Here is a 24374-nt window from a genome sequence, read left to right as displayed (position 1 = left end):
AGGTCTCCTTTTTTTCCAAAAATGAGGTTTTAAAATATGCCGATGAGCTGCAAGTGCTCAAGGGGCGTCACCAGAGCCCCTCCAGGATGTTTCTGCACAGGCGATAACACGCCCCTCAGCACTTTTTGCTCATTAGTATATTTTGGAGACCATAAGAAAGCATTACAGGCCAGATCCAGTTCAGCCTCAGGATGCAAAGAGGATCCAGTCAGTGATGCTGCTTTATATGGTAAGAGTCAGACTGTAGATTTCCTTTGATTAGGGACCTGTGAAGAAGCTGCAGTACTTACTATAGTGCTACCAATGGCTGTTTGTTAAGGATCAGACACTTTGAACCACTAACAATACATGGATAGGGGGTCCTAATTAGTTATAGAAACCAACACAACTTATACTTGCCTATGTCTGCTGTACCCAAGTCTGTAGATGCTGACTTCAGTGCCTGGCGTTTTCCTCGGTTTCCGTGTTTCATCCCTGTCTGTCCATTCAGCAGGATATAGGAGAAGAAAAAAAGTAACTATGAGTATATGTAGGTGTATGGAGTGGGGTATGCATGAAGTATATAAACGATGTGAACTTTTAAAGCAACCTTCTTATTAGCATATTAGAAATGCTTACAACATATTCATCCAATAAGAATAGATAAAGTAAACCATTCTGTTCATAGGCCATCAGAGGAAAGACATAAAATGCTATGAGTGCATCTACTCGTTTCCCAGGAGCTACATACAGCACCTCTGCAATGCACTTATAATGTCTTACTTTTTTGGAGGGGGAAGGGGGGGGGGTCTATTCTTTTGGTTATCTGGTTCTGGTCTATTATTTCAGTTTTCAAGCTCTGAGAAACCCATGCGAGGAGAAGGAGGAGGAGAGCCTAAATATGAACAAGACTACCAAATGTTCAGTAGCACCAAGGGATAGTCAAACCCTTGTAATGGGTTATTTAGGGCACGGTTAGTGTCGATTTTAGTGGAGACAGATTAGTGATAAAATGGACTGATTCCACAAATATATAGTGAAAGTTTAAATAAAAATTCTGAAATTTCCTTTAAATGTCTGTTCTATTCTTGACCTAAGGATTCACCAGAGGTGAAAGAGCCATATGGTCTTACTGCTCAACCTCAGTAATCAGCACCCTAGATGCATACACAACACAGCACAAAATGCCACCCCCCAAAAATATAGAGTACAGAAATATACATCACCTCAGAAACCAAATACAATAATGATGACCCCCACCCCAAGAGCAGACAAATAATAAATGGACTCTTTTCCGCTGGCTCCTCTTTTTTCCTTACACCACACTGCAGCTTCTTCTTCTCCATGTCCTCTGCTGGTTATATCTGGTCCCAGAGCAGAGCTGCGCCAGGAAAGGTAGAGGACCTGTGAGCAGTACAGTACAGCTGACAAGTACTTACCAATCTGGGTAACTCTCCTGCTCCAGGGGTTGTAGTGCTCTGTGTCCTGACGCTGATGCATTCAACCATCATCAAGAGCGAGGACACAGAGTGAAGCAGCAGGAGAGGACTTGGGATTGGTGAGAACTTCTCAGTTGTACTGTACTCTGCTACCCAGACTATGGTAACAATGTTCCTTTCCATCAGTTATGGAAGAGCTCATTGGACTGTCAGCACGGTGCGGACCACAACTCATTGGAGAACACGGTGCAGACCGCAACCGTGCCGCACAAGTTGACTGTTGCCAGTTAGAGCTGCTAGACTAACCAGGAAACAGGGCTGTGGAGTCAATGACCATTTTGGTGGAGCTGGAATAGGAAAACTGAACTTTATTATAAAAAAACGAGTCCCTAAGCCATCAATAACATTCCCCTTTTGCTGAATTTCAGGACATTTCATTCAGGCATCATTTACACAACTTGATGTGACTCTACCGTTTGCGTAGAGTAGGGTGGCTGACTGTGCAATAATGGGGGACAAACTGAAAGGTTGTACTGGAGTGGCTGCCCCAGCAAAGAGTACCGGCCATCACCTGCAAGTATAAAAATAAAGACTGACACTTTCCATATACATTCAAGCCACTGGTCTAATAGATAGAAGATAATGATATATGCACCTTGTCCTGGGCCAACAGGCCGTGGAAACTGGGAGATGACAGATAATGGTGACAGGCCTGTGCACACACTGTTGATGTTGGAGCCTGGAGAAGGCGTTGGGGACTGTGCTGGAGATGTAATGGGACTGTTCATAAGGTTGTTAGGCTAAAAAGAAAAGCATTGTTATAGGGATGTGAGGTTTAGAAAATTCTATTTTATATATACATCATATTATGGTATTCTGCGTTGGTAGCGGGTAGCCTTTGTAACTTTTGTCTTTATTAGTCTTTGAAGATCAAGAACAAAGAGCGTGCGTCTCTGGAGGACCTTTCCAGGCCTGTATTACATGTCATATGAGAGCTCAGCTACTTCAGATACTTCTAAATTTGAGATGCTGTGAAGCAGCCTCATACCTCAGGACACTCCACAAACTGGAGGAGGCTTAGATGCCTGCACACCGCAAATTAACAATTACCTTTATATTATTTTATAGTATTTGGTTTCCTCATATACCTTCCCCTAAGCCAGGCCCTCTGCCATTTTTTAACTGCCCTTGAATATTCATACATGGCAGGAACTTGCAAAGTTTTCTGCAAGTAAAAATCCATCTATACATATAAATAAGGGTATTTAAATAGCATGTCAATGTTTTACAAGCCCTGTATAGATGACAAAGTTCCCTTTAAATGCCCCTTATATTAGGAGACTGTTCCAGGTATCAATTCATTATAGCTGCTTACCTGACCGCTAGCATCTGCACCATAAAGATGTTCAGGTTTCTGCCGCTGGTCCACACTAAAATATTTGCAGTGGTTCCACTGGACCATTGGTGGGTTTTGGGATGTTCCTTGAGGACCATTGGGTACATTCAACTGCATCACTACCACACCCAGACTTGAAGGGTTGACACCTACAATAGTGACATTATTATGTGCTATTGTGATAAATCCAATTTAAAAAATTCTATATTAGTCTTATGTCTATGAACTCTACATTTTGGTTACTTGGAAAAGAAAACAGAAAGAACTGAATGTTCCAACTTGCTGCATCTCTCAGTATATTCTGCTCCTCCAGGCAGATGGGCGACTATGATGAGCACTTCGTTTCACATATTCCAACCTTATTTTTAGCAATCTGTACATAAAATGACTCAAATGTTATTGAGATTCAGTGTGACAGCTGACTGGCATCTCACAGCAGCTAGCCAGAAATGCACTGGAATACTGACAAAACCAAGCAACAAAGTGACCAGGATCCTACAACAACAATTAGATGTGCATTAAGGCCTGAGCACATGGCTGATTTTCACCATTGATTTCGTTCAAGGGGTTTTCCGAAAGTTACAATTAATTACAATTAATTAACATTAATTGGAGATCAGTGGGAGTGGGAGCCTGTGTCATAATAAACTGATATTGCCGTTTGTACAGTGCTCTACACTGGTCAACAACTTACTTTATAATTCCATTTGTCCTTTCAGCTGTGTATTCAGGTGTGTTTTATCCATGTGAGGCAGTCTATCTTGCAACTCATGTGTGCTGGCATGTCCCTCATCCCCCCTCTCTTCAGCAGAGCAGAGGATGTGTCAGCCAAAATGATGGAGATGAGGGACTGGCTGTAGATATTCAGCGAGCAGCAATGGATAACTCTGGATCACCATTCTAGTGGTCCAAAACCCTCTGAACTGTATTTATTATAACCAAGCATTACATATAAAAGAAAGGGAACAAGTCTTTTACCTGAATACTGTTGTTGCATTTGTGGTGGACTGCAGGGAGAGGATGACTGAGGCATCTGGTACTGCTCAGAACCAGGAGGAGGGAGAAACCCAACTGAAGGGCTGCAAGAAATGGCAAGCCAGTCAACAAATATAATCATACATACATGCATACATGTGACTGGGGGTGGGGTAACATGAAAAAAGGAGTGGGATATTAAATCTCCCACCATCATATTAAGAGACATATCAGCACTACACTTGCACATTAGCAGATGCAACATGTTATGTACATGACAAGTATGCAAGATCTTACATTTTCTGTGTGGTAAAATGAGCGTGCTGTGGATGCTTACGGTGGAACAAGGAACATTAGTTTACCTGGAACCATTTTGTTGCGCTGGTGGTATAACACTGTAATATACTGGCATCCCTCCAGTTGGCATGGCTCCTTGCACTGACTGGTTAGCTGGTACCAGTACAGACTGCTGATAGGATTGTGGCACAACTCCCTGTGATTCATTCCCTACTGGAACCTGTAAAAACAAACATTAAACCTAAATCCTCAAATAACAAAGCTAGTAAACTAAACCAGTTTTTAAATTGTCTTTTTTAAAAGGAAAGTGTGGCCAAATTTTATGCTTGACATGGTGAAACATGTCTCTTTTGAATAAGTTTCTATTTCCTCATATATTTTCTGTCCACGAATATGGGGGCTGCTATTTTTCCTGAACAACAGTGTTTAGTGATATTCTTTACAGCAGCTTTGTGGCTGTAAGTCTTTAACCCCTTAATGACCGCCGTATCGGCTTTTTACGGCGGTCATTAAGGGTAACTTCTTCTGACGCGTCAGCCTTTCTTTTGGCGGTGCGTCAGAAGAAGTTTTCGGGACACCGGGTCTCGCTGGTGCCGGGCTGTGATATCACAGCCCAGACCCAGCACTAACACCCGGGATTGGAAAATGAAGAATTTTTACCAAATTTTCACTTTTTTTCAGAACGAAAAGCAAAACTTATCACTTAAATTTAATAACTAACAAGTGTCGGGGATAAGAGGTTAAACTTCCATAGATCTAAAAGAGTTAACACTTCGGCTTTTCTTTTAGCTTTGTGTCCTGGTTTTCACAAAAAAAAAAAACCTTTTAAAATTATGCAACAGAGGGGCTCTAGGCTTCAAAGATGTTAATGGTACCTGGAGCCCCTGAGGCTCATTTTCATAATTTTAGAGCCCTTTTTTCTTAAAAACAAGGACATAAGATAAATGAAGAGCAGATTCTGCCAGAGGTGGCACCACCAGTGTGTCAGTGTGCTTGGTGTACAATCCTTCATCCTGGTGGTAGATGCCACTTACAACATAAAGCATAAAAACTTAAGCGACACATTCATAAAAATACCTACGTATTAACACTTACTTGATATGAAGGTAGTGGAGTGTATTGCACCATCATGCTCTGCATTTGATTTCCGACATTTGCTCTCTGGTTGTTAAGAATGGCAGGACTCTGTGACTGCTGGACACCCATCATACCCTGGTAAGTTGGCGGCTGGTTGGAAATTATGGGCTGCATACCTAAAAACATAAGAGAAGTTATTACTAGTGCATATACTAATAGTTAATTGTGCAGTGTTAAAAATAAAAGCACCTCCTAATCAGAGCGGTTTTTAACCAATCGCTTTTAGACTACATTTTACGAGGATATGTTAAAAATCGGATGCCAGACTGATGGAAATTGGCAGCGAAAACCGCCATTAACATCTATTTTTCACTCAGTGTGCAGGTGGCGCAACTGGCAAGAATCAGATATACCATCTCAGTATAACAGCATGGTATGATATATTCAGGATGCCATGAATACAGCTGTGTACATGGAAGAGCAGTGAGACTATGGAACTCTCTGCCGCAGGAGGTTGATATGGCGGACTCTATGTACAAGTTCAAGAGAGCCCTGGATGCAAAAATATCACAATTCATGGTGAAAAACATTTGTTTAATCTTATAGGTTAGACTTGATGTACCTTTTTCCAACCTTATATACTATGATAGGCATAAAGCCAACACATGTTACAGAATACAGTAGTGTCATACCAGGTTGTTGAGGCGGCTGGGTGACCTGCTGATTGCGCTGTGAATTGTAGGCCGCTGAGTGTGAGAGAGGTCTGTATTGCTGGCTAGAGTTTGGGTACTGCCCAGTAGAGTAATAGGAGACCTGAATCTGAAACACAGAAACAAGTGAATAGATTTCACCATAATAAAGTAATGCATGCAAAGGTTCAGTAACTATGTAAATGATGTCCTGAATAATATGGGGCATAGTGACCACCTGGTTCATCTAAAGGATTAAACATGTGATACATTTTTTAACTAGCAACAGTTGGATACCAATCTCAAAAAAAAAAAAATTATTTATTTAACTAAAGTACTGAAAAATATACTCCTAAATAGGAAACATAAGGAGTCGGTGGCCGAGTAGCTTTTATACGTGAAGTAAAACCTAAAAAAAGATCATTCAAATATTTGATACCCTGAAAGAGAGAGACATAGACTGGAGAAGAACGGAGCAGCAGTTCTCAGGGGGGTCTGTAGGGGTCAGCCTCTCCTTGGGATATTCATGGTAACACATGGCAAGGCGATAACATGAACCCATATTCTGGATAATTGTCAGTGGTACATACTTGCTGTGGAGGCTGCATGAATCCCTGTGTTGGGATGACTTGCTGTGTGGGAGAGGGGTGCCCTGAGGAAGGGTAGCCTGTGGTGGGAATGGCTTGTCCCCCAGTTGTCATGATGAATCCAGCCTGCTGTGGATGCTGGGAGATAAGGGGAGACTGATAGATGGCAGTGGAGGGATCAGGCGCTTCAGATGAGCCCTGGCGACTTAAAGTCATCTGTCCAAAGTGACTATTTAAATCATCAGCCTAGGGGGAAAAAAAAAAGAATAAAAATACATGTAACTTATGCTGTTATATTATGTATATTTCACAGTCTGGAAGCTGTGCACATGATATACAAAATGTATTATGGACATAATATTAAGAGAGCGCACATGACATCACATCCGGCATGGACTGCATTGTCACTTTCTTGTGCAACTTTACAACTCTTCAAGCGACAGGTACAAGAAATAGTCAAGTTATATAAGACTCTGCACAAACTACAGCAACCACTCAGTTAAACTTGTCTCCTCTACAAAACATCAGAGAACCCTCAGCCTGCGACAACCTGTGTGTGACAAGAAATGTGCCCAAAAGGGGTGTATTAGTGCTTATTCAGACCCAAGCACCACAATCCTGCAGCATGAACAAAGTGCACACTTCTAGAGCAGTGCAGGGGGCGCCAGAGTCATGAAGACCTTGCACCACAATTCCCGAATCTGGTGGCCCCTGCACACTACACAGGCAAAGTGCACAAAATACAGTTTGAACGGTTTTTGATAAAAAAAATGTGCTCAATGTGCTTTATCGGGCAGCAAACACTGGACATTCATTGTTTGCGGCCTGTGTGTCAATGTGTGAGGAATAGGACCTTCTGAGCTTTACGGCTCAGCTAGACGGCTCTTACACAGGGTCATGGAAGCACTGACCCACTCTATGAGCCAATAGAAATACATGCACCAGCATGCTAATCGTTGAATGGAAAGCACAAGAACAGTTGGTTTTCCTCTATTGGAAAGATAAGCTAGCTATACACAAGAAAATGGATTCCAGCACAGTGTGAATCTTCTAAAATCACATTAAGGGCAAATTCACACAAACGCTTGCCTGCCGTAGCATAGCACGGCAGACACAGGTTGGGGCACAAGAGAGGGGATTTATATATCCATAGAGATATATGGTGCACAGCGCCTTATTCCAGGGAAAGATGCAATATGTCCGATCTTTTCCACGGGTAGAGAACGGTAAAGTGCTGCACAGTACCGCTCCGTTCCCTGCTGTGCGCCCATTGCTGGCCAATGGTACGTATATACAACGGCTGTATATACTTCCCCCAACGGCCGTGTAAATGTAGCCTTAGAGCGATACCTGTTGACACGTTTTGGATTGGGATTTGACAAAGGTCTTTTCATCACTTAATTATAATTGTTTTTCAAAAAATATGTTATGAGTAAGGACGCAAGTCCGAAACGTGTCAACACGTATCTCTATATGGCTTTCAATGCGCTTTTAGTAGATTCCCTCTGTGTTGGAATCCACCTCCAGGTCCAATGTATCCACGCTGATCTGGCATCTTTTCCGCTGCATGTGGAGATTCACAGCTGAATTGGGGAGTGCTCCATTTGGTGAGATAGAGCTGGAATACACATTGTTCTTTCGCCTGAGCTATACACAAGCCACTCATACAAGCAGTGAGTCAATTAATAGGAGGAGGGAATGGTAAGTGAGTATACCAGATTGTACTGCTGGGGAGGTGAAACTGGCAGAAGGACTTGGGGGCAGGAGCTGGCGGAGTACTGGACCGGTTGTGGAGAGGGCTGCAGGGTCTTGGAACCAGCAGAGCAGCATGCAGAAAACAGGACAGAAGGGGTAGGATGATGTGGTGAGAGGAAAAGGACACAGAGGTAGAATATCAGAGGAAAGGGTTACAAAGAAAAAAAAAAAAGAGAACAAAAGAAAAATCAGTTAGTTGCACAGTTATATTTACAGAGTCACACATTTACAGAGAGTGGATAATGCAGCAGAGTAGCCAGGATTTAATTAGTCTCAGTCTCCAATTCTGGAAGCACAAACAGATAAAGGCTTCAAGTGAGTCACAGCGACTGCTAAGCAACAAGACACGACCTAAACATTACAGATATACATGACTGATATCAGAGCAGCTTCCCACCCATATCTGAGAGCTAATGAAGACTTCTCTCCAGGATCAGGTCACCAATATCAGACTGGTGAGAGGGGTCACATTCCCAATCCTGGTGATCAGCACTGGGAAAAATAGTGTATAGTGGCTGACGCTGGATGTCATTATTACACCACAAATCCTATGAGGCTAGAATCAAACATCCCTGTGAATTTATTGTCTTCTGAGTGGAACAAATTTTTCACAGCAATAGGCGAGATGGATTGTTAAAAACACTGCTGCATGTCCCAATTATGGTCAAATAGAGCAAACCCTATATCTCATATAATACGGACAATGCAAGCCCCTCATTACACTATTAAAGGGGTAGAGAACTCTCCCAGAATGCAATGGGGACATGTGTGGAGATTCATCAGAAGAAGTAAAACTGTTCTAATTGCCCATGGAAACCAATCAGAGTTTATTAACATATGGGGGAAAATGAGAGCTGAGCTCTGATTGGGTGTCTTGGGGAACTAGAACAGTTCTTCTCTCAGACACATCTGATAAATCTCCCCCATTTACTGACCTCCAGATCAGAGTTGAGCAGAGAAATGTTATGGGATGTAGATGAGAAGATATTGAGGAAGTGTTTGACAATGAGTTAAAACCAATGGTTGTAGGATAAAGCATGGAAGATGTAGAGTATAAAGATTGGGCAATAATACTAAAGAATAAAAAAATAAAAGGGTAAAGACAGGGAAAGAAATGTTTCCAGAGTGACAGGACGTCTGTGGACGTATGCTGGTGACTCACCTGTGACAGTAAGTGGTTACTCATGGACGGCTGCTGAGGAGTGGGTGGAAGTGCCTGGTGAGGATGGGGATGTTGTTGCTGTGCGGTACAAGGTAAGATGCTTCGAGCAGACTGCTGCGAGGACGGTGCTTGGTTGCAGACTTCTGGAGCGCCTATAGGCAAACCTGGAGGGAAGAAAAATATCTCATATACTCCAAAAAGAAAAGAGGAATGGAATAGGAAAGTGCAGTAAATAGAGGAAGGTCTTTTCTTCAAATACACTTACATCCAAGTTTAAAACAAATTCCCAGACAGATTTGCTCAATGCAGTTTCCATGGAGATGACCACAAAATAAGGACATGAGAAAATACTGAATAAAAAGATGTTCGCACAAGAGATCTGTTGGATATGATCTTTTCTTTCCCATGAGGAAGCGGGATGATCCATTCATGACCGATCTTTCATTGCCAGCACCCCAATCACTGCACCCAGTCAGAATAGCCCCATGTGATTACATAATGACACTATAATGAAACGACCAATACCCTTCAAGTACTAAACATCTTATATTTGTTATCCATGGCCTCCTTCCTTTTAAACTCAACATTTAAGATTATGCTAATAATCCAGAAGGGCTCCCCCCCTTCTGTAGATTCATAGAATGTTACACTGTGCACTTCCCCATCCCACTATGTGCTGAAACTTCCACTGCTGCAATGATATTAAAACAGGTCGAGGGAGGGGAAGCCCTGAGAGAGCAAAGAGAGATTCAATGTGAAACAGCTGATCAGTGTGGAGGCAGAATCTCTTATGAATCAGATACTTAATTCACACTTACTGAAGGGGACCATGATCCGGTTGCAATCACAGCCCTCACAGACATCTACGGCACACGCAGACATGCGGTCTCACTGCACCGTGACCAAGCATGAAAAAACATAGGACATGTCCTATATTTTGCCGTTATACAGCACTGGCCATTTGGCTCAAACGGAGAGGGAAGGGGTGTAGAGCACTCACCCTTCCTCTCTCCTGCACCCAGCTGGGTGCTTGCCCAGGCTATGTGAGCAGAAGGCCCAAGACTGAAAATATGCTTTCAATGAAAATAAATTCTTAAACAACCAAAATAAGGCTATGTTCCCATGGATGGTCCAGATATAACATCCATACATTATCGGATAAGGATACCTACAAGACATATACAACTACATGATTTATTTCAACTAGACTGAATTGGGATTGGCAATGTTTGTATCCGCCCTCTTGTCACTGATCTCATCACAAGGCCCTAGGCCAGCATAGAGCTCTCACCTGGTCGGCCAGTGCGGTTGGTGGTGCTTTTGCTACTGCCAATGCTGTCTCCTCTGGTCAGGATAGAGATGCCACTGAAGCTGCTGGCTTTGGTAACTGGAGGACGCATATTGCGACAGGAGCCGTCAGAGTCTGTACTGCTCCACGGTCTTGGATCCAGGGACTTCAGCTCACTTTCAGTGCTGCTCTGCCGGCTGCAGGAGCCTCGATTCAGCAGCTCTCTGTTGCCTCTGCAGGGTAAGATATTGCTGGTTTCAGTTCAATATTCTCTTTATACATTTGTATATATAAACTTTGCATATCTCCAGTAGTCATCTCCTGGGCTCTCCTCATAAGACAGACCAGCAGAAGTGCCTCCTGGGTTTTAGTCTGGGAGGAAACTTGTTGCAAACACTAAAGTCAGCAACTTCATTCTCCGGATTGGGAGCCCTCTGTGTATAAAATGGGGCATGTGTACCATTATGTATTTGACAGCCTTGCATATGCTATCAATACCCTTATATGTGCTTTTCTATGTATTAAAGAGTTTATCAGCGATTGTTATCTAGACAACCTATTCTTAGGGTCTGATTCTTGGCACCAATGACTACACTGCACTCTGTATAGTAGCAGCCCCTGGTGCTGCAAATCAACCCCATGTGTCTGGTGGACAGGACACATGTCCGGGCTGACTGTCAAGATTGCCAAGCTGCCCTTAAAAAAAACCTCCCCAAAAACACATCAACATAAACAAAATGCGATTTACTCTATCCATAGTAATTATAAATACACATAGAAATAGTGTCCTATAAGGTCGACAAATGCTTAAAGGAATATGGTGTAACGTGTAGGGTCTCTAGTCCATGTCATAACAACAGATGTGAAACCTGGCTGATCCAGAAAGATTGACCATTAACTTTCTCTGTTTAAGAGTTGCTTGCTATAGAAGTTGATTTACACATTACTTTGTACTGGAAAGCCATTGATAACAGGCAAGTGTGCACCCGGCATGTGCTTAAAGAGACCCATTCAGGCAGAAGGGGGCCATTAAAAAGCCATCATGCCTTTATAAAACCGGGATTTAGGATCACAAACACGTTCAGCTCACCTCAGCCCATTACCTTAACCCAGAATAAACTGGGTGGCAAGGTGCAATGGGTCGGCACGAGTGTACCAGTGATGCCAAGGCAGGGCAACATGTTTCACTGCAGTCACCCTGTATCCAGAGCATGTGTAGTGACTTGTATCCACAACCTTCTAAAATTATTTGGACCCGAAACTATAGCTGTATAAAAGGCCTCAAACTGCCCGACAGGCTCCAGTTATCTCAGCCATCTCATGATCATATCAATCCAGGTCACAAAGACAGGACAGTGACTTTGACAACCAGAAGCAAATTATAATTTGGATTTTGCCGTCCAGAATGACAACCTTTTCAAAGGATCATCAAAAACCAGGAAGGAAGCATAAAACATCTTCAGCATATGGCCGGCTTATGGAATCAGAACTATGAGAAGAGCAACAAAACTATTCAAGGTTCAGTAGATGTAAAACTTGAATATGCAAGTTTAAAAATCTAATACAAAATGAATAACATGCTGCTTAGGGGGCAATGGTTCTCATTGAAGAGACCTATGGGGTGCATAGAGCCTTCTTTATAAGCAATGCTCTGTAGGGAGGAAAGATATTAAAAAGCAGCTCATCTCAGCCATTTCATGGTCTTCTATATGACCAATGTGCTTGCTTTTCCCTAGGATTAAATAAGTCTCCATACAACAATAAGGTCAGGTTTGATGTAATGGGGGTCAAGCAGGAGTTCGTATTAATGGGCTTGGCGTCATTAACAGGCCAGCACTAGTAGCTGCTTTAACTATTAAACAGGAATTTAACTTTCTGATCAGAGGAGAACAACGACTTGAAACTCAACCAAAAAAACAACAAAAATAACTAGAAATCATTGATAATATGAGACGGTAAAAGATGCATCATGCCCTGGTGGACTATGGAGACGCCTGCTGCAGAGCTTCATTTTAGACATAAAAGCGCACAAGGAGACATAAATGATGTAGCAGCCATGAATGCCAGTCATCTGGGTTACAGGGCACCCTACCCACATTACAGAACATGACAATTGCAACAGACTACATGTCAAGTAGAACGTCACAAGCAGCCATGCGAGGAAGGAGTGGGCACCGGTGACCTGAACATAGAATAATCAGAGTGCACAACATAAAAGGTACCTAAACAACTGTCTCCTTTTGTGTGAGAGAGTGGAAAAGCCTTCGCGGTAGAGTCTGTAGGTTACATTAAGAGGAAGAGGGAAAAATAGTATAGAGTTTATATTCCCTTTATGAAGGTGAAACGATGTGCAGGGTGAAACTGAGATAAACTGTGGCGTTCGCTATAAGGGCATGTAACCTTCTTTAAGATGTATGCATTTAAAGGGAATCTATCAGCTGTCTTGTCCATGCAAAGCTGCAGACAGTGTTGGGTAGAAACCCTGGAGATCAGTGTAACCATATATCTATGTGTTGTGCGAGTAGCGGCAGTACAGTAAAAAATAGATTTATACTGGACTTTGGGCACTGGTGTGGGAGATCTCCTCCCTGACATATCAGTAGTGTAGCCATCTCACACACCAGTGTCCCCAATCCAACACCAGCTCTTCTAAATTACAATGTCTGCCGCTGTGCATGACCCACATCACCTCTAGTATACTCTTCTTTTAAAATAAAATTATATCAGACATTCTTTACAGTGGCCTGTGCCCTTATATATGTTGTCTATTTCTAATATGGTTCCCATGCCATGTTCACACACACACCAAAAAAAATTCTATTTAGAACTATAAATTTATTAAAGGAAATCTATTATTGAAATCAAGAATGATAAACCAGAGACACTTACTCACAGAACCAGGCACAGTGACTGGTAATCTTCTTATATTTGTTAGCCATGGCCTCCTTCCTTACAAAATTGACCTTTACAATTATGGTAGTAAGCCATGGGGGCAGAACAAGAGCTCCTCAGTGCTAAAGATTCACAGGCTGGTACAATAAGCAGAACATGTCTCACCAAGCCACTTGATCTATTCATTGTAACAGCACTGAGGGGCTCTGGAAACACAACCCAGAGACCCTCAGGCGCATTAGAATAATTATAAAAGTTGATTTTTAGAAGGAAGGAAGAAGATGATCACCAGTCGTCACGGTGCCTAGATCTATATGTAAGTGCACCTGGTTTATCATGATGGATTTTGATGGTAGATTTCCTTTAGGTTAACTACAGACAGGAAGCCAAATCTCATGTCTCTGCTTTCTACGAGCACATACATCTATGCACTTGTGAAGGCATGTAAGGAGAGAGCTGATGGAAAAGTCATCTTACCGGTTGTCGGGAATATGACCGTTCTGGGCAGACTGAAAAATAGAAAATGCAATGCAATCAGCTACTAAAATGGAAATGATATGGAAATCATTATTCATAAATAAGACATGAAGTTTAGCAGTGTAAACACCTCGACTATTTCACCTTATATTGCTTCATAGTTTTCTATAACCAAGTAATGTATCCTCTTTGTGACCTTTTTAAGCTTTTACAATTATACTATAGAGTGGGGCATGGAAAAGGGTAAAATACCTTCCCCTGGCTCCCTATTCACACAATGGTATTAGACCATGATTTTAAGTCTACATCCAGTGTCAGGCTTTCCAAAGCAAATTTTTGGCTGACATTTAAAATATTCAGAGCTGTGTTCACCCAGACAAAGCAGTGTACGTGCTTGTCAATAAGGACTGAATAGAAGACTGTGAAGTCCTCTTATGGGCATTGAATCAATGAGATCAGTGGTGGTCCTAAATTTGGAACACCCATCGATCAGCCAATACCAGGGGCACAGACAAAATACAACAGAGTCCTAGGAGCCACAGCCAAGCTACAATTTAGGAAAAACATGCTATCACAACTGGATCACAACTGCTGCATCGTGAATCCACACATAATACAGATACACTGAAATATAATGCCCGTAGGGCAAGAGCTGTTACAAGAATGTTTTACCTCTCTAGCAAAAATTCTTTCCCGTACTCTCTGATACTCCTCCTCCCTCTCTTCTATGGACTTGCTCCTTCTCCCATCTTGCAAAGGAACTCTGATCTTTAAAAGATGAACACAACAAAATAAAGACATTCAGGAACAACCAAGCAGGTGATTTCTGGGTTTTACATAGTGGCAAATTAAGCATCCCATTTATAGATACAATGCTATCCTTTCCAGAGAAGGAGAACAACATGAAAAGCACTGTGCAGCTTTATAGGAAATCTACAATGAAAATCCATCATGATAAACCAAGGACACTTACTCATAGATCCAGATGGTGACTGAGGTAATCATCTTATATTTTTTATTCATGGCCTCCTCTTCCTTCCAAAATCAACTTTTATAATTATGCTAATAAGCCTGGGCATTACCAAGGCCCCTCCATACTGCAGATACACATGCTGTTACAATGAGCATAACAAGTCTCACCCAACCTCCTTGTTCCCACCATCTTCCTCTGACAGTGTAATCTAGGGCAGGGGGAGTGGGAGACCTGCTCTGCTCAGTGTAACATCCTGTGAAGCTACAGCACAAATGGGCTCTGTAAACACCTTTAGCATAATTCTAAAAGTTGATTTTCGAAGGAAGGAGGCTTTGGATAACAAATATCCAAATAGAAGATTATCACAGTGACAGTGCCTGAATCTATGAGTAAGTGTCCGGTGTTTAACATGATTGATTTTGATGGTAGATTTAATTTAAGGGTATTTTCACTATTGTTGACCTTATTAAAAGGATCTGTCATCACTTTCCCCCCGCGCTGATGGGTGGGGTGGGGGGGAGCTGTGTAGATGAAGCACCGTCACTGCAGCCGCAGCTCCCATTTGAAGTAAATGGGAGCAGTAATGGCTCCAGGCCACTACAGGGACAAGTGCTAGAAAAAAAAAATACAGTTGCCATCAGGATTTTTTTCTGCATCTGCCAAATGAAAGGGAAATCCAGAAATAAGGCCCCTGCATGAGCATTGTTCGGTCAGAGATGTGACCACGCTGACAGATAGGGAATGTAGAGCCAAAATGAGCAGCTAAAATTGATCATTAAAACACAGAGGCGGCTGCTCTACCTGATTATCATCCCGATCCATACTGGCATCGTCTCTCTTTAGTATAAACCTTTGCTGAAACTCGCAGCTCTTTTCATCTTTGATGTGTTCCGAGAACCTTTGTTCAGGTCTGATGAGATAAAGGGAAATTCATATAACTATGTCTACTAATACAAAGTAAGGCACACATTATAAGCCAGGAAAAGGTGACCGTAAACATCACACCATCCTCATTGTTGCACTTTCAGCATGATCCCAACATGGTCCTCTTTTAGAACAGGGAACAAAGGTGTTTATCTCCCCTCTACTCAGCTCCATTATCATTGGGAGAATAAAGAGAAAGAGCTACAGCAGGGCGACTCCTGCTCCAGCCAGTTGTCTTACAGCCAGGCACAGGAATGGATCACTTCATTACTAGTAGTGTAGTTGTTACTTATTCATAGTGATCCTGCATTCATTTGCTACACCCCTGTATAAGCGCGCCACTTACATTCGTGTGTTACTGGTTTTATTGATGATCACGGCTTTGCCCGTTTGGTCTACATTATGATCCATGCCAAAGTAGGCAGCAGCACGGTGCAAAAGCATCCTGTGATATGAGGTCATCTGTGGAAACTTCTTAAACTGATTGCTGAAAGGGAGAAAAGGCAAGAGTTAATGCTAAAGAGAGAACTGGAATAAATCTTACCCCTAAAATCTAAATATATCCTGACTGCCACTTCCATCACCATTAGTAACAAATATGATAAAAACTCGTAATATTCGTCCATTTTTCAGTATGCTAAAATATACCAAGTAGAAACCATCTTTGTATCATCATAGTGTCCCCCCATCGTCCTCATAGACTGTAAGCTGGGATCTTACAGTCTATGAGGACTACATAAAGGGCTACGTATTCCGTAAAGGGCTAGGGAATAAAGATTATTATTACTATTTTATACCCATCTTTGCCTCCTCTTAGGTCGTGGCTTGATTGAAACACAGGCACCAGGAGGATAATGGGATAATGAATAAATGTTACTATTCTACTTTCGAGGTGCATAACAGTCTGAGGTCTCTTTCAAACTAACGTATAATAGGCCGTGTTACCATATAGATGCACGCTGGAGAGGGGTACCACTGTACATATGGCGCAAGATAGAGCAAGCTCCATCTTTTTCCAGTGCACGGTACGGTACACTAGGCAATATGTCCATCTATTTGAATGGATGTATTGCCCATTGAAATGCATGTGGCTATATTCTACCTGTACATAAATGACACGGTAAAACTAGCATACAACCAAATAACGTTTGTTTGAAAGATGCCCAAGACCCAGTTCAAGTCTTCGCTAAGTCTGCAGTCATTGCAGCAGTTATTGTGAGCCAAAACCTGCAGCAACCAAACACACAAATCAGATGCAGGTCTTACAGAGATCAGGGATAATGGAAGGACTTGCATCTGTACCAAATTTTATCTCCTGGTTTTGGCTCACAATAAGTGGCGCAAATAACTGATGACCTAACAGAGATGTGAACTGGGACTAACAGGTCCACTTCCTCTATAAGGGAACAAATTCACTTTTGAGCCCACAATGAATCAGAGTTTCCTGCATTTGTTTCCCCTCTATTAAAGGGGATTTAAATAAAGGATTGGAAAAAATGGGTTTGCAGAGCCAGCATGGAGCGGGTTACATCGTCAAAGATTTCTGGGCTAAAATAAGAACAGGCACAAAAAATATGTCCTTCCCTCCACACATAAATCTATGGAAATTGTATTCATCTGCTCCACTTAGCCAACCTCATTTGGTAGCATCACACGAAGACAAAATATCCATATACTTTGATGTTTATTTCTAAATAGGTCAAGAAATAAAAATACCCCAACCTCTGGGATTCGCTCGACAACTCGGGCTAAATATATTCAGGCTGCGGCTTGTTTATTCTAATAAGGAGCCGGCCATCTACATGCGGACGCACAGCCAGGCATCACTTACCTATTGTCATTAATAAATTCAAGAATTTCTTGTTCTAATTTTAGCAGCATCATTCTATCCCTGAGGGAAGGAAACTTTGGGTTAATAATTTACAAGATCTCAATATCAGTTATACAGCATAAAATATCCCAGCAGAAGTAATAATGGCTATTAATGCAGAAAACGTAATTGCACCCTTGCCTTTTGGTATGTGACTGAAGGGAGTCTGCATGGGAACACAAAGTAACTCTTCAGGCCTTATTTGTAGAATTGGTCATTAAAGAGGACCCGTCATTTGAGACACTAACCACCCCACAGCTCCGTTTGGACCGGTAGTTTAGTGTCCCAAAGCGCCCTTTAGCCAGTCCCTCTGAGCCGGCTATTACAAAATCAAATCAAAGAATAAGGAAAGAGAAAAATAAAATGTACAGATTCGCACCACTTTAGGCTTCCTGCTGGATTCAAGATCCTGCTGTGTGGACGTGGGCTCACAGAACGTTTTACTTGTCTATCACGTCTGGTTTTTAGACACATCTTAAGGCTCGACAGCCAAACACGCTCTGCCAAGATCTCCTACAACGGTTGCTATAACCACCAACACCGCGGGTGCATCAAAGTATCCTAAAAATACATAACCCACCTGTATATCCGGGAGAAGGGCCACAAATGTGCTACTGGTGACATGAGGCCAACGGAAGACATCAGACAGAAGCGGCTCAACCTCCCACATATATCTAGCAATACCGGAGAGTACAAGTCTACGGCCTCAGGTCTTCCAGTTACAAGGATCAGGGGTCACTGACCCATTTTACCCATTTAGCTGTGTCCAGGAAGTCAGTTTTAGGCAATTTTATTTAGCAAAGTGCCAATACGGCAATTTAAGCACCAACTTATCGCTGTCTTCTCTGGCACAGCTTTCAATTGTATCAGCAGAGTAAAATTACTCCTCAGAGTGTTTTGGGGAGTATTTTAACAGTGGAGAAGTACAAAATTTGCAGTAACGCAAATAAAATAATCAACTGTCATACATAAAGCAGAGAGATTAACTGGAGGACAACCATTACTACATAAAAACCCTAGGACTTTATTCACACATGGCGTTTGCAATGTGTTTTGAAATGCAATACAGCAGCTCAGAAGAGGAAATTTGCCTAACTACATTACTCTTAACATTTGCATTTACAAAATGCAAGTTAATGTGATGTTATAAATTGCACCAACATCAGTGATGTTCACACATTGTGTTAACTATGCATTTTGTAAGCGCAAAAGTTAACAGCAATGAATTTAGGCAACATACACAAGCTGTTGTGAAGGAGCTTCCTATGATGGTACATGCATTTTGACCTAAATGCTTGAAATGTAGGAATTAGTAGGAGGTTTTGCATTGTTTAACAGCAAAACAAGCAGACATCCTACACCATCACTTATATGTGATCTGGACCCCATATCCTATCCCAGTGATGGCTAACCTATGGCACTGGTGCCAGAGGTGACACTCAGAGCCCTTTCTGTGGGCACTCAGGCCATCACCAGAGATGACTCCAGGTATCTTCCTGCAGTCCCAGACAGCCCAGGACTTGCTGTGCACAGAGCTATTTTAAAGTGACAGCTGTACCTGGGACTATTTTCTGCTTTTTTGGTGTCCTCAGGTGCTGATATCAATGAAAACTGTGACAGAGAAGGGAGTATAAATCACAAATTAAATTTCTGTGTTGGCACTTTGCGATAAATAAGCGGGTCTTTATCGTAGTTTGGGCGCTCGGTCTCTAAAAGGTTTGCCATCACTGTCCTATGGCTTGTGGTCAATGAAATAAGTGCAGTAATGAATTATAGGTACAATTACATTACATGTTATCCAGGTTACCATGAAGTTCTGCTGCATGGAGTCTAGTTCTTCAAGCTCTCGTGACCTCCTCCCTCCAGGTTTAAGAGTCTCGGACCAGGTGACCTGACTCGGGTCCTAGAGCCTTTATCCCCAGAGAGTGGTAGACAGCGGAAGACGCTGGGGCAGGAGCTAGGACCATGCACTCACCACTTACAATTTATTTACCATACACACAGAATTTTAATGGATGTACCGGCACAGCACCAACATTGCGGATTTGCCGGTCCTAGAACCTCCTGTGCATATCAATACGCTCAAGACCTTTTACCCAAGCATAAACTTGGTTGTAGAAGCATCCATGACCTCCATAACTCTGTGGTTGACCGGTTTTAACCTTTTCATTGTAGCACAATACAGAGCAATAATGGACATACATCAGATTAACAAATTGTGTACACAATGTTCTTAATGTAATATATTAGGTTTCTGTCCTTCACCTCAAGATACCACAGCACAGTCCGCCCAATATCCATCAGCTGCACGCCGGTTACATGAGGGGAAGCACAGGTCCTCCTAATGGCTTCTATATATTAGAAGAGGTTTGCAGCTTACACATCTGTTTGCAATATGGACATTTAGGAGGCAGAGGTCCCTCTCATCCCCTTCATACACAGCATACTAAAATAAGCATTTACTGCCCCAGGCAATGTCTTCTGCTGTTTGGCCTCATTAGAACTCTGTGAAAGTAGTTTCATACAGTTATAATGTAATGGGTATGACATTATATCATAACTATATGAAGAAGCTAACTAATGAGGGGCATGGGCAAAAATTCATCCAACCATCACTAAAACTGCTCAAAATCTATAATAACTGGAAAGCTGATATTTATGACTAAACCAACAGATTTATAAAGGAACAATAGATACCTTGGGTTATTCTTCAGTGTGTTCACTAAAAATTCATGTACGTCTATTCCAGTAGAGTCTGTGTACTCTTGACTAGAATCTGTAAAAACAAATTATACAATAATTGTAATGAGGTCTCCAGGACTATACTGTATTAAATATGTATATATCAGTAAAATACTCAACACATGTTAAAATCTAATGAAACCATTAAAACAGAAAATAGAGTAGTTTAAGATTAGTAAACTTTGTAATGTACTTCATTAAGTAAAGCATCTTCTCTGTGCCTTTTTTCTGCTTTGTCTCCTGCATTGAGCAGTGTATCTGAAAGTCTTTGAGGTCTGTATACTTCAGACACACAAGGAGGCTAATGATTAACTCTTTCCACTCCTAGAGAATACTTCCCTTGAAATCCAAAAAGGAAAATGGAAGGATAACATTAAGGGAGAAAGTGCTGGGGATATTTATCCTTTGACACAATGCACAGACAATATGAAAAAGGGGCTGTCGCTCTTAGTGTTAGATATCTTATGTTGTAGGGCTCAAAGTCTGAAAATTCCTTTTCTCAGTATTGTACCAAGTATTACAACAGAGGTTGAAAAATAAGTCTGCTTTATTCCAAATACAATGACACACCTGACCATGGTTTGTGCCTGTATTGCACCATAGAGATGAATAGCATGTTTTCCAACCTTCAGAAACCCCTTTAAGCTTTTTACATTTTATTAAAAAAAAATATACTATCACAGTCTCCATGTGTACGTAGTACAATACTTACCTCTAGACAACATTTTCTTTGGCCCCTTCTCTTTACATTTCTCCTCCTTCTCAGACCCATCTTTGCAGGACTTCTCCTCCTTATCAGATGGGCAGCTGATATGCAACTGAATGACATCCTGCGGGAGTAGAAAGATCAGTTACACAGTGACGTATCCTATCACACCTGTATTACCACACACGGATGTACACTATCTGCTACCATATGTGCATATCTTACATGAATAAAGGAAGACTTTTCATTTAATACATCAACATCTGATGTGCTGAACGCATGCTGTTCCACATATCAATTTGCGTAGCTTTGAGCTCTGCATTCACACTGCTTCCCAGCTCCTCCCCTTTGCTGCAATATCTAACCAGAAGCCTTCTACTGCTCTGACTGAGATGTACTTTCTCACAGCAGTACATCTTGGTGCACCAAGTCCAGCTACAATCCTTTTTGGCAGAGAAAGGCAAGCAGCTCCGTAAGAGAGACCCGCTCTTTTCTAGGCATTATAATGTAGGAGACGGTATTCATTCATTTGAATATTGATTCTATTTTACGCGGTTTCTTAAAGTATTCTCTCACCGGACAAACCCCCCCTATGCATTCCAGAGTTAACAAATTGTACAATTTTTCTTAAATCTATATTTCAAGGGGAAAATAAAATCACCAGATAATTTCCATCAATTAAATAATGTTACAAAGTGTTTGACAAAGTAATTTCCCATTACTTTATAGCCTTCGTACCCTGGGGATGCAGTAAATACTAAGTTATAAGTCTCAACTTTATATTGTTCTAATTGTTCCAAATCTTACCTGAGGTTCCACGGGGCCATCCACATATGGACCAGAAGACTCTTCACACACAGCTAAGCTTCGCACCAACTTTAACTTGGAGTTTGACTAGAGAGAAAAATAAAAAGGTTCCAAATATCTATAAAACTGGTAACCATATAATGTAGTAGTTTATAGCGACTTAGATGTGCATAATAAGGGTAAGAGCACCTGGGAAGTGACACACACCTCTGGTAACGCTTCCTGTCCATTCTATGTGGCAATAAAATGACTGCTCAATGCACGTGCTGTGATGGCACTACTGACATTTCCCTCTTTTGCAGCGCGCGCCGGGCCGCTCAGCCTGCGCGCTACAGGGCGTAACTTTATGCATGGCAATTATTTTGGGGGGATAATGGCGCCTCATCATGCGTCTGACACATGGTGTGGCGTTAATGCGGCCTCTGACCACAAAGTTATAGTTTCTCTCCAATATAAACACTGCAACGGTATCAAATAAACTCTAGAGATAACTATGTGCCCCATCACTTCCTTCTACAAAGGGATAGTCTCATCATCAAAACCACTGCCCATAAAGCTGATGAAATGTGAGTGGTCACGCTTGGAGAAATGGGTTGTATAACTCTGTGAAGCTCTGGGCATTTGTCAGGCAGATTCCTCAGCCCAAACACAACTTAGCCCTTCCATTCAGTTCAGACGAGTGTGTTTGGGTAGGTAAGTCCACCTGACATCCGGACCAAAATGTGCAGCTGGACTTACAAAGCTGCAGACTGTTAGGTAGATGCCCCGGAGTGTAACCAGACCTTTGTGTGCAGTGAAAAGTTATAATCCAGTCCTGCAGCTCTTGCAAGGGCTCTGGCTGGGTCTTGCCTCAAAGAGCTTTCTTCTCCCTGCACTGCGCTGTTCCACAGACCCTGTGGAAAGCTAAATAATGCCACACTAAAATATATTATACACACATTTACACCTGCCACAAGGCTAATGGAGAGAACAAGTAGCGGGCGACTGTTCCCGAGATGTGGCTGCTATTAGTAAAACTTAAGTGTACCTTGGCTCTCTTCCTGGCATGTCCGTGGCTCGGATTCCGCCTCTACACCATTACAATAAGTCCGCAAACAGAGAGGAAAAACAAAGAAACAAATGTAACACATAAATAGAAACATACAGTCACACATGTTATACATCTGGGAATACACAAGTGGTATTTCAGTATTAGGTCACAGATTAAGGCTACATTCAGACGGCCGTATGGGGGAGGTATATATGGCCGATCTACGTCTCCCATAGACGGCAATGGACGCACGGCGCTCCGTAGCCCGTGAAAAGAGACTGTGCGCCATATATACCTATGGAGAGGTGCGGGGGTGAGCAGGGCTCACCACGTCCTCCTCTCCCCACGCACCGCCGTGTGCCCGCCGTGCTACGGTACGGCGGGGAAATGTGTGAATCCAGCTTAACACTTAACAAAAAAAAAAAAAAAAACTTTGGTAGATCTAAAAAGAGTTCATTAATAGTTGTACAATAGAAAAAAAATGTTTATAAAATACAGAAATAAAAGTTGGAATACAGGCGGTCCCCTACTTAAGGACACCCGACTTACAGACAACCCATAGTTACAGACGGACCCCTCTGCCCACTGTGACCTCTGGTGAAGCTCTCTGGATGCTTTACTATAGTCCCAGACTGCAATGATCAGCTGTAAGATGTCTGTAATGAAGATTTATTGATAATTCTTGGTCCAATTACACCAAAAATTTTGAAACTCCAATTGTCACTGGGGCAAAAGAAAAAAAAATGTCTAGAACTTCCATTATAAAATATACAATTTCGACTTACATACAAATTCAACTTAAGAACAAACCTCCAGACCCTATCTTGTATGTAACCCGGGGACTGCCTGTATAAGATTTTTTTTTTTTACCACAAAATGTTTATTTTTTTTTTTAAAGCGGAGCTCTGATTGATTTCCACGGGCAAGTCATGTTTTTCAAAATCCTGACTCCCCTTTACTTCTCACAGATATAATAAAAATATATAAAAACTAAGAAATGTATAATAACCTGGGGTTCTTGACGTGAGTTTGGTTCATCCGATTCCTGTTCCTCTTTACTAGGTGACCTGGATACGGCCTTGCTTCGGTTTACAGACTCTTCTACCAGGCGTTTTTCAGACTCCTTCATGATCTCCAGAGTTTCCTGGGTCGTGTGGCCATGGGACATCTTCAACATAGTACAGCACAAACGGTATTAACCTGCCCAAGACACAAAATATTCACGAATAACTGCGGCCTTCACAACTTGTGTGGTCTAAAGAGCTAACATATCCATAGCCACAAGATAAAACATCAATATATAGTCAGC

At 41.9% G+C, this 24374-nt stretch overlaps 1 protein-coding gene across 7 annotated transcripts in view; it reads right to left on the bottom strand.

The window, feature by feature from the left end:
• R3HDM2 (R3H domain containing 2) overlaps positions 1–24374 on the bottom strand; it is a 74443-nt gene that overhangs the window by 3072 nt on the left and 46997 nt on the right. For 3 of the 7 annotated variants that reach the window (XM_072134900.1, XM_072134902.1, XM_072134901.1), the window contains 23 exons: positions 24075–24265; positions 23063–23104; positions 22036–22122; positions 21235–21352; positions 20478–20556; positions 17742–17801; positions 16257–16397; positions 15788–15896; positions 14686–14781; positions 14014–14045; positions 12867–12920; positions 10648–10877; positions 9357–9520; positions 8155–8247; positions 6443–6685; positions 5856–5982; positions 5182–5339; positions 4152–4306; positions 3793–3893; positions 2794–2963; positions 2074–2218; positions 1892–1989; positions 400–478 (listed from right to left, as the gene is read on the bottom strand). In XM_072134900.1, coding sequence (XP_071991001.1) covers positions 400–478; positions 1892–1989; positions 2074–2218; positions 2794–2963; positions 3793–3893; positions 4152–4306; positions 5182–5339; positions 5856–5982; positions 6443–6685; positions 8155–8247; positions 9357–9520; positions 10648–10877; positions 12867–12920; positions 14014–14045; positions 14686–14781; positions 15788–15896; positions 16257–16397; positions 17742–17801; positions 20478–20556; positions 21235–21352; positions 22036–22122; positions 23063–23104; positions 24075–24242 — 2749 coding nt within the window. In that variant the 5' untranslated portion in view covers positions 24243–24265. The remainder of the gene's footprint in view (positions 1–399; positions 479–1891; positions 1990–2073; positions 2219–2793; positions 2964–3792; positions 3894–4151; positions 4307–5181; positions 5340–5855; positions 5983–6442; positions 6686–8154; positions 8248–9356; positions 9521–10647; positions 10878–12866; positions 12921–14013; positions 14046–14685; positions 14782–15787; positions 15897–16256; positions 16398–17741; positions 17802–20477; positions 20557–21234; positions 21353–22035; positions 22123–23062; positions 23105–24074; positions 24266–24374) is intronic. The other 4 variants (XM_072134906.1, XM_072134904.1, XM_072134903.1 and 1 more) reach the window with 4 other exon arrangements.

The sequence above is a fragment of the Engystomops pustulosus genome, chromosome 2 (assembly GCF_040894005.1).
Source record: "Engystomops pustulosus chromosome 2, aEngPut4.maternal, whole genome shotgun sequence".
Lineage (NCBI taxonomy): Eukaryota > Metazoa > Chordata > Amphibia > Anura > Leptodactylidae > Engystomops > Engystomops pustulosus.
Note: the sequence above shows the minus strand (reverse complement) of the source record. Positions and strands in the feature narration are given on the sequence as shown.